General features: G+C 32.2%; 1 protein-coding gene across 2 annotated transcripts in view; it reads right to left on the reverse strand.

Moving 5' to 3' along the window:
• Positions 1 to 6,557: 6,557 nt before the first annotated feature.
• LOC149902351 (semaphorin-2A-like) overlaps positions 6,558 to 13,509 on the reverse strand; it is a 44,615-nt gene continuing 37,663 nt past the window's right edge. For both annotated transcript variants that reach the window (XM_090110380.1, XM_090110379.1), the window contains 8 exons: positions 13,151 to 13,296; positions 12,339 to 12,454; positions 11,246 to 11,400; positions 10,645 to 10,825; positions 10,173 to 10,448; positions 9,780 to 9,914; positions 9,332 to 9,440; positions 6,558 to 8,886 (listed from right to left, as the gene is read on the reverse strand). In XM_090110380.1, coding sequence (XP_089966506.1) covers positions 8,812 to 8,886; positions 9,332 to 9,440; positions 9,780 to 9,914; positions 10,173 to 10,448; positions 10,645 to 10,825; positions 11,246 to 11,400; positions 12,339 to 12,454; positions 13,151 to 13,296 — 1,193 coding nt within the window. In that variant the 3' untranslated portion in view covers positions 6,558 to 8,811. The remainder of the gene's footprint in view (positions 8,887 to 9,331; positions 9,441 to 9,779; positions 9,915 to 10,172; positions 10,449 to 10,644; positions 10,826 to 11,245; positions 11,401 to 12,338; positions 12,455 to 13,150; positions 13,297 to 13,509) is intronic.

Consider the following 13,509-nt stretch of genomic DNA (forward strand, 5'->3'; position numbering starts at 1 on the left):
CTGGCACTTCGCCGGCTGCTGCCGCAGCACGCTCGCTGCGCTCGCTCGGCTCGTGCGGGTCTTAAGAGTTCTAACCTAACCTAACCTAGCCACCAGCTTTCTGCCCTGAGTCGGGGTGGGTAGATTTGGTTACTATAATACATGTAAGGAACAGGGCGAGTGTTTTCTGGCACTGTGCGGGCCCCTCAAGCCCTCCACTGGCCCGGCGCTAACCAAATCTACCCACCCCGACATTTTTAGCCACGGGCCTGCGGTTACACTTAAGTTTAGCCGGCTAAAGATAGAACAAACTAACATTAACACCTCGTCGAAAATAAACCTAAGTTTAGCCGGCTAATCTTAAGTTTATGTTCTCACCTACCTTTAGCCGTAACATTTATATAAATATAAAAGCTCTATTGAGTATGATCATTTCATTTTATGTTCTAGCTTTTTAAAAATAATGATCTGGTCATTCCGATAATTATAATTTTGTTACATTTTATAATCAATCAAGGTATATCTGCTTTTTGTATCACAACAATATTTTAAATAAAATGAAAACATACTTAAGCAATAAAAGCATTTAGCAGGTGACCCACAATTACCTCGCACTACGGTGTGGTCACATTGAGGCATTAGCAGCAACAATAAACATAAATATTTTTGCCCCGTTATGGCGCTGTTGGGCCAGTAATTAAATTCCATTGAATCGCACAAATCTTCACCCTATGACCGCCACGTTCACAGTTTTCGCATCCCTTGAATAGCAATTATAGCTAACTTGAATTTTTAAAGGGTGCCATTCTAATGCGTAATAAAAAATATATCATTCGTCATTATTTTATGTTCTAAGTTATGTAAAATGAAAGGGCTGAAATGAATAATAACAATCAATTTGTTTCAAAATCATAAAATAATCGATTTTATTATTTTATATTTACTAAAAAAAAAATTATAATTAATCAATAGAAAACTTAAAAAAAAGTGGAACACTACCAACAAACGTATTGCTTATTATGTAAAACGTAATATTTTAAAGGTTTCGATTAGCTATTAAGATGTTTCATGTTTGTCATCATTATGTACAGAACTCATTTTCCAAGCCCACAATATTTGCAGGAGGTTTTCTTTCCCGAAAGTTATCATCCCCACTCGTTAGCGTCGCCTCCTTATTATTTTCAGCTACTCCAAATGACTTGTTCTTTTTCTTATGTGTAATTGAAATATATTGCCGTAATATCCGTCGGACCGGAACTCCACCTCTCGAGCACATCAGCTTGAGTTTTCATTACTTGGAGAAGTGATTTTTTTCATGAGACAGAATAATTATTCATTTTCGTACCCCTAGCCGAGTGGAGGTTCTTCAAAAGTTCTCTCGAGTGCCGTGACCCCAAATATTGAATTTTAAATTGAAGCCGCAGTACACTTTTCTATGTAAATAAAAGAAATGTGATAGGCATACCTTCCCGTTTTATTTTCGTAACTTTGACTTTCAAAATTTCATTGAAAGTAGGGTCAGATTTATGGGTGAATTTGTAAAAGAAATCCGTGTACGTATTTTTTTATAAAATTCTATGACGTTGGCAAGGAAACATCTAACAAAGCGACCACGCGAACGTGCAGGCCACATCCTATTTTCAAGCTCAATCTGATTTATTGTGAAACGAGATATCGACTTATTTGAAAATTCCTCTCTAAAGTTGTTTGAAAACGAAAAGATATATAAAACAGATATTTTAAGAGATCTTACGTCGCATAACAATAGAATCAGCAAATCACTATTAATGTAAGAAATCTGCATAGGTACTATCAGCAAAATTACTGTAAATATGTCGTGTTTGAAGCTTTCGTGAGTTCAATCGTAAAAGTAATTACAGTAAAAGGGGTTGTTTAAAATAAATGCGAGACCAGCGCTTGACGCAGTTGGTGGTAGACGTGGGTTCGCCTAATGCTAGGGTAAAACATTCTAGTATGCTAGTTATTGGCAGTTATCCATAACTCACGGAACATCTCGTGACCATACACAGAACAACTCCAAGCCGTAATAAATTTGATATATTTTTTACGTTTGCATAACTTTAATGTAGTGAATGATTTTTATAACTGTAATTACCTACAGCTTAATTTTATTTATGTTTGTATCAAATTGAAATGGATTGAGCAATACACCTGGAGAAAAGAAATTACGTTAGATAATACATTCACAAATTATTATGTATACACTACATTTATTTATTATGTACCTATCTTTATATAGTATATTATATCATTAGATATCATCTTTCATCAATATGATCGCTATTGAGTTATCAAATTAATGCAAAGACAAAGGTGAGTTTTATAATCAATTTTCTATAAGCGTGAGATGAAAGCAGTCGTTTTTATTGGTATACGTCACCGGGAAGGGGTAGACCTCGGATTGATGGATGAGTTCAGCGGTGACAGCAGCAAACCCGCCGTGACAAGCATCCTTAATGCTGACGTAAACATATAGCTTATCATTATCCACCAATCTGTTCGAAGTATGATCTCGTTTAATCGCTTTTAATTCTGTAATTTCATTTTGACTATAACAGATTTACACCGCGCGTGTTTTATAAGATTTATAAAAGTTTTTCGCCAGCAGACCATTTGACTTGTAAAATAAGTCTTCATTACATAAAACAAAATAAAGCTTCACGAAAGGAAAAGGCTGGCCAAGTTTTATTGTCTTCACAACTCGAAAAGTAAATTACCCGTACAAATTCGCTCAGCGCTAAATCTGGGGCTTATCAGAGGGCTTGGCTGAGATCCTTAAATTGAGAAAGAGCTATCGCGACGATTCCGAGGCCTCGGGGCGTCGACACCTTGCTACGACTGCTCAGATTAAAAAAGTTTAATTACTACTTATCTATTAGGAAACGGCCACTTCTTATATTCAAAGAGCGCAGCTGATATTCCTCGGAAATAGGCCAAAGTATTAACTGAGTTCTATAAATCCAATGAGAAAACTGAGAAATAATATCTCGTAGAATTTAACTGAGCTTGTAAAATATACTTCAAATACAAAAGCACAATATCGAAGCTAAATCATGTTAGTGGAAGTTTTTTTATGAAGTAAAAGTATCTATTTATCAGTATCAGTATTTATCAGTTATCTAACGCCGTGCATGTTCCATTCTCGAAAAAATCGAAAAAGTAATATAAAGATATTAATAAAGTTCTCTAAATAGGAACACCCATTACCACCTAACTTTACTTTTTAATTTATTCCATTCCGTAAATCAACACTCGGAACTAAGAAAATTGCAAAAATTGTTCGAACGCACTATATTTCCTAGTTAGAATTCGTTATATACGAATACATATAAACAAATCACTCAAATGGGGAATTTGGGCATACACAATGGAAATCAATAACAACAAGTAAGAAGTGTACTTAATAGGATTATAACCCCAAGCCTCTTAACATCTCGTAATTTACACCTTAATAAGTTTTCCGATTAAGCCCGTAGATGTTTATAATGAAATGCCTTTAACTTCAAGAGAAATGTTTGTTATTCCACATTATATTGACTTTAAGAAAATATACAACTCATACATATTATACTAATCCGTTTATAAAATATTTACGATGTAAAGTAGGTTATTTGAAATTAAAGAATGTAGGTAGATAAAGATAGAATAAATTTTAGTATGTATAAGTGAAGGTACCTATTTTTATATGACTCACAGCCAATGTGAGTGACCTTTAAATGATGTAAACGTATTTTTATATGGAAGCTTTTCAGTGACATAATATATAATTAATGAACCAAAAAAAATCTTCCACCTTTGTTCATGATAACTAATTGAGAATAAGTAACCAATTTTCATTTATTTTCAACAAATACAATCATATTCTCATAGCCAAAATATTAAAAGTCGATTACAATCCTCGTTAACATAACATTATAATGATTAGTCATGGATAACGAAAATGTAATTATAACTCCATAACCAGTGCGATTAGTAGTGTGTGATCGAATGACGGGCGGCGCATTTACTCGTCGGATTATTAACAGTTATCGGGCTCAATAAGATTAATCATTAAATCTGTGTAATTTGCATTTTACTATGATGACACGGCCCTTGAGCCGTAACTGATAATACGGATTTATCAAAGATTAAGTTACAATTCTGAATAGCCTTAAACCCTTAATCGCTTGTCGTTCCCTCGCATTGTAAAGGAATTTTGATTATATACGACCGTCATTTAAATTACAACAACGGAATTAAAACGGTTCGTTTCTTAGATATTTTTATATGTGATATTTTATTTGTGAATCCGAATATAAATTATTGCAAAAAAATACAATACAAAATAAAATACAATACAAGTGATGAATGAATAGATATCAATACATAATTTGTTTGTCCTACCTCCTCAGAAAAACGTCAAGTTAAAAGAATTAATTTAAAACAAATGTTTAGAAATGTTTTAAATATTTATTTAAGAAACAGTCCTATAAAAATCTTAGTTGTTATTTGGACAAGCACTTCATTAAGAAGATCAAATAAAGAAAGCGAACTAAACATTAATACTCACCAATACGAACGCAATAAATCAAATGAAGTTAATTTATTACGCTTTAACCAGACCGTGTGATGATTCGTCTCACATTCTCTCAATTTACGGCTTGTCATTTGCTTGAACGGTCATCATCCTCAGTGCTTTATGGGGTTTTGCTTTATCTGGTTACACTGCACCAATTGGATTTAACATGACACCTAAATAATTTAAGTATAGATGAAAATTTAAATCTAAAATATTTAATTATATATTTCTTTATTTGAATTAAAAAAAAAACATATTATAACCGTAAGTAACGGTCAAATATAGTGTTTATTATTTATTCAGTAGGTGAATAGTGATTAAATAGTTACCTATGAAATGTTCGCAAATATGTACTATACAAATTAACATGCCGAATGACAGGCGAATCTATCTATGCGATATACACTGGAAATGCTCTACCCTCAGCTCTACCTTACTAAAATTTAGTATTGCCGTAATTTCTTCAATGAAAAATAAAAAAATATTTCCAAATTCGTATGACAGAAAATGTTCGTCATGATAGTATCATAATTGAATCGAGTGCATGAGCTCACGCTAGCAAAGTTGCGTGGAACAGCCCGTGCACCAACTTTATAAGAACTAAATTTTAGGAAAACTATAGTTATGAGTTTAAGAATTAATTATACTACATTATACAGCAAAAGTTCAAATGAGTTTCAGATGCTTCTAAACGAAACGTTTTCATTTCATATAAATATGTATAATTAATTGAATAAAGTTATTGCACTTATTTTTTATAATACATATTAGGTAAATGTGTTTCTTTAAAAAGTAAAGAACTTATGAAAATTCATTAAGTTGTTGGTCATAACTAAATCAATACTTAATTATTACAAATATTAATATTGTTTAGGTTCAATGTTCTTTGTAGTTTACTAAACGAATATATTAAATTAAATATTTATACATCTTTATTTGATTGAATAGAATATCTAGGTCTAGAATCTAGATAATTCGGTGAACTAGAAGCTAGAGCGCTGAAGACAAATTGAATTATAAATTCACGAGGTTGTGACCAAATATAACATTTACACATACGAGTCTTCTCGAAGGTACCTAGGAGAAACGCCTAATTGGGATAAATATTTGTCAATAACGTTTGATATATATTCAAGGGACGACCATCTCAATTATAAAGTGAGCATTGGAAATTGAATATTAGGTCAGTAATTAATAATAAAATGAGGTTCTGCAGAGCCTGAAATCTATTAATTTGGCCGTAAAGCTTGGCCATTACAGGCGAGTCGCCAATTATTCCAGTCTCCCTCGGTAATTAAATTCTATGATGTTCGCCAATCTAAGACAGACGCCGTTTACGATACTCAAATTACAGTTTCATTACCCGTAAAAGATATAAGTGAATAAAAACTCGGTTACGATTATTTAACTCCGAGAGAATTCATTACGGACGCTTTTTAAGTGTTTTAATAAAATAAAGTTTATGGGGTTCAAATTGCCATAGACACAATTCATTGTTTTATGAGTTAATTTGTAAACTAGAATTCAGTTTGGTATAAACACCTCGATAGATTTTCTTCTAAGATTTGCGTAAAAAATACCAATCTATTTGTTTTGTATCTTGCTGAACCATTATGAGTAAGATCATAGAGTCCTTGATTGGATCCCTTTTTTAAATATTAAAAAATGTGACGGTTTGACATGACATCAACCCTTCTTATTCGTTAAAAAATCGATCAATGAAACATATGCAAAATGCATCCATCCTGACATCATGTCAGTGACATGGAACTGTGTATGACTGTATGGAATAAGACAATTCGACTTACTTTTATAGTTTACTGTAATTTAATATCAAATAACTCCCTCATTAAAAATAAATGTAACTATAAATAAATCAAATCAAAGAAGTACAGGTTGCTTGTAAAGGTTCGAATTATATCCTACTCAAAACCACACACTTATGATTCGAATCGATTATTTAAAAAGGGCTAATTTGTGTATAATAAAAAAGACAGGGTAATTCTAAAATAATTTATTTAGTTTTGCGCTCTTTTATAAAACAATAGCTTATAATCTATCTTAACAAAGTTTATACAATAAACATTGGTATTTAACTACGTTTAGCGATTTCTATACGGCATATTTACAATTTACAATACTTTTAATTTTATATGCAAATAATTTATATAAATTATCTGCAAACAAATAGGGTCACGTTATATAATACACGTTTAGGTTTTGTATAAGTTTTCTTCTATTTCACAACGCACACAATGTTTACATGGGTATCAGTTCGTGATTAATGACCATCAACGTTAATAATTAATTAATGTATGTTTATTAAAGAATTCTTGGTAAAATATACATACATGGTCGTACTACATGTGTAAATAAGTAACGTTAATACTTCTCAAATATAAATGCCTTTCATGTCTTACAATAAATGTACATACCAAATAAATCATAAAATACATATTTCATTGATAAATCATATTTAGTATTGCTTCTTATAAATAATTAGAAATTGGTCATACACCCAACATTGTTTAAGAAAATTAATAAACTTGCACCTATATATATTTCAAACGTGTTTCTCTTAGAATAAATGATTTAAGTATAATTCCTATTTCTATACAATTAACATTTATTGCATAATAGTATAATGGCATGGTTTGCTATTCTATTCGATATAATTTTTATAATTGAAGCATATTTTAATATTAACAATTAACATATTATAATTTTACAATGAAACCAATGTTTAATACTGTTAAATTTTCTATTCACTGTATTTTATTGCTTTATTTTCGACTTATTATATATCCTTATATTATACACCAACTCCTCATAGCATACACAAAATACTATATCAACTTTGATGATCCTATTAAGCATGCTTCACAAGGCACTATTCTAGCGAGATTATCAATAAAACTTAACCGAAAACAATGGGAACAACTATTAAATTCGGATTAAATCTTCGAACTGGGCCTAAAATTAAATTTTACGGCGATTCAATCAATAACATGGAGATAGTAAAACAAATAAAACTTAATTTAAAACGTTACTAGATAAATCGAAAGTGGAAACAAATGTATCACACACAAAAATTTTAAGTAATTACTTTATGTTTAGAACTACTTTTATAGTAAATGCTGCTGCAGTCCAAGCAGATGCTTGGAAAATAAGCTTTAAACAGATTATATCTTAAAGCTAAATTGGCGTTCATATTGCTCTCTCCTTAATCAGAATTTCGGACGCAACACACGACTTTCTATAGGCTCGTCTAAGTAATTGCTTACGTAGGTACTTGTAATGAAAAGGTACTCGTGTTGGTCTTTTGTACATATTCATCCATAATATATTATTAATTATATTTTTAAGGAATAAATTGTTACGTGAATACGAATACGCGAACTGATATCACAGCATTTTTAGTGATTATCACCGTAATAATTGTTTACAAATATTTACAATTTATCGTTTCAACATAAATTTTAAATTTAATAGTTTTTAATTTTAGGAATAAACCATTTGTGGGAACTATTAAATGCTTGTTATATCTCAAACAGATTTGAAAACATTCCGGAGCAATTATTTATCTATAGGTAACAAATATTTTTTTAATAATTGAAATATATACATACTTATATGTATTAAGGCTTCCAAACAAAGATAAATATTTTCACTGTAATAATAACATATAAATTTAAAATACAAAAAGTAATGATATTAGAAAGGATATAGATCATCGATAACTCTACAAATTGGAATACGATCGTATTTCTGTTGTAACAGAAGTCAAACAAATATCAGTGATCCATCATCAAACGCAGTCAGCGGAACGACCGACAAATGTATTTTAACTGATCATTCCCTTACCAAATTATGCTTCCCCCTGGTAATTTCACAAGCATAAGCTAATAAAATGTTCGAGTCATTCCATCCAAAACATATTTATTTCTGTCAATTACCATATTTCGATTCGGGAGAAATGAGATCGGTTTCCTTAAGCAAACTTTGTTGTCTGATCATTATTCAAAATAAAAATATGTAACTGTAATCTGTAAGTACGAGAACATAAAAAATACCTATATATAACTGCAACACAATTGCATTGGAAAATAATCCGTGATGAAACATTAAAAATTAAATACTACATAATATGTGTTCTTTCAATCAAGCAATTTATTAACCCCCACGTATATTCGTTTATAGTCTGTATATAATGCGAATACTTTGATTGTAGGCAATAAAAACAATGACTCCTATCACCGCAGCGAAGCTACAATCTCGTTGCTCATAGTATTCTGTTGACTTGATGAGTTCATATTTTTAGAACATTGCTGAAACCATAAAATTGATTAAATACATTTTTAATAACAATTAACAAGTTGGTAATTAAAGCAAAAGTAAATGTAACTGACGATTACAGAAGCTCACAACCATTCCAAGTATTGTTTAGGAGTAAAAGAGCTTTTAATTAATACAACGATACTATAACAAGTTTCTGTGTTTCGACTCAAAGTTTCTAACAATAACGTCATACCGAAAATACTGTTATATCAATTACACACTTTTGGTTAATTTCATCCGGGTTTAGCCTTGAATGATAAATAAAAGAAATTTAACTTTGAGAAATTAATACCTTGATACTTGAAAATGATACCTACTTTTTGATTAGCTTTTATACTTTGTATTAATGTAATATTTTCTAAAGATCACAAAATGGCCCACATATTTGCGCATTACTAAGAGCAGTTGCGAACAAAATGCGTATGAAATACTCACCATTTGCCGCGACTCCCAAGCTTTCATCGCACTCTTATACTTCTCAAACTCGTGACACCAATCAGAGTACACTTGTCTGTACTCCTGTGATTTATTTGGCTGCGTACATCTGAGCAGACAACATGTAACTTTTAATTAACAAAATTTACTTTATCCTACTCGAGACTTGGGAAAGATTTTAAATTAACGGACAATTTTTTACGCAAGAAGGAAGGAATTTCGTAAGTGCACATGGTTTATTAACATCGACTGTAAATAGCATTTCTCAAAGGTATTTCTGTAGCGTTAATTTCAAAATGTTAGTATGAATGTAATTTTATTATATAAATTGCTAAGCAGAATTATTATTTTTGAACAGGTATAACCGGTAAATAAATATGTAATTTATATATACTTTGAACTTTTGGGCAAGACTTAAATGGAGTTTGATAGTGTTCGAAGAAATTACCTGTGAATATCTATATCTAAATTATAGGAGGCAACGAGCGTCGGGCCGAAGTAGCATTCATATCGGCCTCTATCAGAATCAGTCACGGAAAGCAACACCAAGCCGCGCTCAGAAGTTAGCAGAACTCGCTCCCAACTGAAACGATTTGAGCGCTTTAGATGTTGTTACAAGCTAATTTTGTTTTGAACGCTCCACAATTTTGGTGCAAGTTGTGCACGTTAAATTTGCTGAATTTATGGCTGTAAGGTAACATGTTTTGTAGATTAATTAACATTGTATGTCAGCTGATGCATCTAATTAAATCTTACTTTGTCTTTGAAGGTACTTTGTAATAAGTTGCTAAATAAACACTAAATGTACTCATTAATCACACACATATTTAAATGCACATACTTGTAAATTATTTTGTATCTTCCTCTTTCCCGTGAATGGTGATACCACGCCACATTCTGATCTCGCAGAGCTTCAGGCGTCTTCCCAAATGCGGCTAGATGCACACTTTGTCCATAACCAGCCCTTACAGTTTTCAACGGGGCGCTTGCCTCGCATATTGATGGAGTAGAATTAGTAGCATCATGTAGAAGGCCCAGGGTGTAAGGCCGGCATGCTCCTACTTCCTTATCCCATCCACAATAAGGATCCAATACGCAACGCACGCAACTGTCATACCTGTTTTCAATTTAGTTTTAATTGATTTAATCAACAGCAATTATGAGATAAAAGGCTGTTCTATATATTTTTATAATTCCAAAAATTAATATAGAATTATAAGGAGTCTAACAATAAATCACACAATACAATTGCTTCCAATCTTGTTAATTATTACACTAAATTTGAAACTATAGTACATAGTTAAAAAATATACCTGTGGGCACAGGCACGTAGAGGCAGTTGCCTCAGTCTGTTGTCTGTGGCCAGATAAAGCGCATGAGCTTGCCTGGAGAGCGCGAGCGCCCGCACGGGCTCGTCGCCCGCCGCACGCCATATATCTACAACGCGCGATCCGCCGCCGGCCCACTGAACTATTTTGTAAACTTCGCCCGCACCTTACAAGAAAAGATATTTTTCTATAAAATCTCAAGTTGTTTATTTTGTTTTAATAAATATGCTAGCTAGACGTTACACTTGTACACTGTTTACAATAATGAGATGAACTTAATGTTTTAGATTTCAAAAGTTGGTTTAGGAATATAGGTCATGTCCTTTTTCGTCATGTTTGTTTCATCCACCACACCAAACTTTTCTGCATAAACGAAATTCCTAAGATGAGGGAGATAAGTAAATTTATATTTACTTAAAAGGTAGGTGTGGTTAAATAAAGTGAAATCTATTTCTATTTGCTTCTATTATTCAGCTAAGTTCAGAAAATAAAACTATTTCATTTAATATAACTAAATGGTGCATAAGTAACAAGGATTTATGTTCAGATGTTCGCTAATGTTTTTACCCCAAATCGATTAACTCACTAGTGCCAGCGTAGAACACGGTGTACGTGATATCATCAGCCAGCATATCAACAGTCTGTCTGTCGACGACCAGCGTCGTGAGCACCAGGTCACGTTTGTAGAAGGCGGGCGAGTCGCCATCATGTCGTACCGCCGCGTCCATTAGCGGATGTGACCTGCGAGAGAATCGGCGAGGTCATCTTTGTCTTTGGAATAAAATCTTCTTACTACCATTAAATTGCCTTCAAACGAAATAGTTTCAAACTTAAAGTTCTGTTTTTGTATTTCGTTCCACAACAACTGACCTATCTTGATTTTCAAGACATTAAAGTCGGTTAGTTACCTTGTAAATTTAAACGCTCTAGCCAGCTTCGTTCTACTTTGATCCTTATCATTAAGTCAATATTAGTAGTTGACGTCTTGCATACATGGTTGAGTGCACATTATAACCTCATTTTCAACATAATTTAGGTACATTTTCGTACGACATTTCCACGTCACGTCAACACCATTCGCCATTAATCCATTACAAAAGTAATAATTTATTTGAACTAATTTAGTGGCACGCCGTCAATTAAGACGTGGGTAGGCGTGTGACTCGATGTGACCCAATTAAGGAACACACGCGGCAAAACTAATGTCAGGTATAAAACCTTGTTGAGATTAGTCTTGTGGGGATAAAGCTAAATGCTCCGTTTTTTTCATTAAGCATGTTTCAAGGGAAATTTAATCTCATAAACAATATAGCATCGCTAATATTTTATTTAGTATTACCGCAGAGAACATACTTAATATTATACTGTTTTACGTTCGCCATTCTTTACATTTAGCTCCTGATATAAACTGCTTTATAAAATAAAATAAATCGTTATGAATGTTTGCGCAAATACATTTATAACTAGTCTTACCTATACACAGAATACTGAAAAAAATAACTTTGTATTAAGTAAATAACATAGAGATACAAAACTTAATTAAATTTTTAAAACCTTAAGGAGATAATTGCCCAATCTATTCTCATTTGGTTGATTAAAATAATCAAAGTCGACATCTTATCTTAAAACCCCTAATAAAAATACAGGTTCCCAATAGCAGCATTTCTCAAAAGACGTACCTGATAAAATTCAGGACGTTATCTGGTAAGGCCTCAGTGTTGTTGACACAAGTGCCGGGTCGGGGCTCCGGCACCCTCGCGCGGAGGACTGGCAGCCATGCCGAACTAGATGTTGCCTGATAACAAAATTTAAAAACTATTAATAAGATAGTTCCATATGATATGGCGATATCATAATAAAAATTACCTTCCTACATTTTTTAAACAACCTTTACTACTTTTTATTTTAACAGAATATCTGAAGACTAAATAAGTAAACGTGGAAATGGTTTTACCGCATTGAAATGCAATGTTAAACATAATGATTCAAGTAAAATGTTTGCATGAGTAATGTAACGGTAATCTTAGTCATTAACATTTGCACAAATATGAATACTTTGTTCAAACAACTCCGTGGTAATGCAAAAACCGGTCCTTCCTCGTAAGTTGAAATTATAAGCCATAATAAAAATTCTTGCTTTACACTAAAGCCTACTAAAATACTTATATATTATTTTATAACAGAAATATATGTAGATCAATTATTTTTACCGGAAATTAATCTATAGGCTCGGCGGCATCCTTTACATATCATGGCTCTATTTTTATAATATAGGAGAACAAAATAGGAACAGATTGCGTCATATGTTCAAAAATCGTAAGTATAAGGGCTCATTTATGTATTAGGTTTAAAAATTTGGCAGCAAACATTTTTCATTTCAAAAGTTATGAAATATAAAATGCCGATTTTTGTTGCCACTGGTGTGATGAATAAACTGTGTGAACCTTATAACATCTATTATAGCGACGGTATGCTTCATATAATAACTCACTTGTTCTTTAAATCTTCCTGCAAATGCTTCTTGAATATTTTCCATGGTGTAGGTACAGATTGCGGACCCGACGAGTCCATCACTGGCGCCCGTTGTAAAGGTCGCATAGAATTTTGTCGGATCACCCGGCATTTGGTACACACTTTCTATACAAAATATAAATAAAATTTGTATTGAAGTGTGTTTAAGAAATCGAGGTAATACAATGTATTTCTATGTGATTCTAATAATATCTTAACTGTAATATCATGTCAAAACAAACAAATACGTTCACTGAAGCAAAAGTTCAAAATCAGATTTTAAGGAAATAAATTCCTAAATGTCTTTTATACTAAAAGATCTATACATAGTCTGCTCCA

Source organism: Colias eurytheme, chromosome 15 (assembly GCF_061535395.1).
Source record: "Colias eurytheme isolate Ceu_HAF_F1 chromosome 15, ilColEury1 Martin Lab GWU primary, whole genome shotgun sequence".
Classification (NCBI taxonomy): domain Eukaryota; kingdom Metazoa; phylum Arthropoda; class Insecta; order Lepidoptera; family Pieridae; genus Colias; species Colias eurytheme.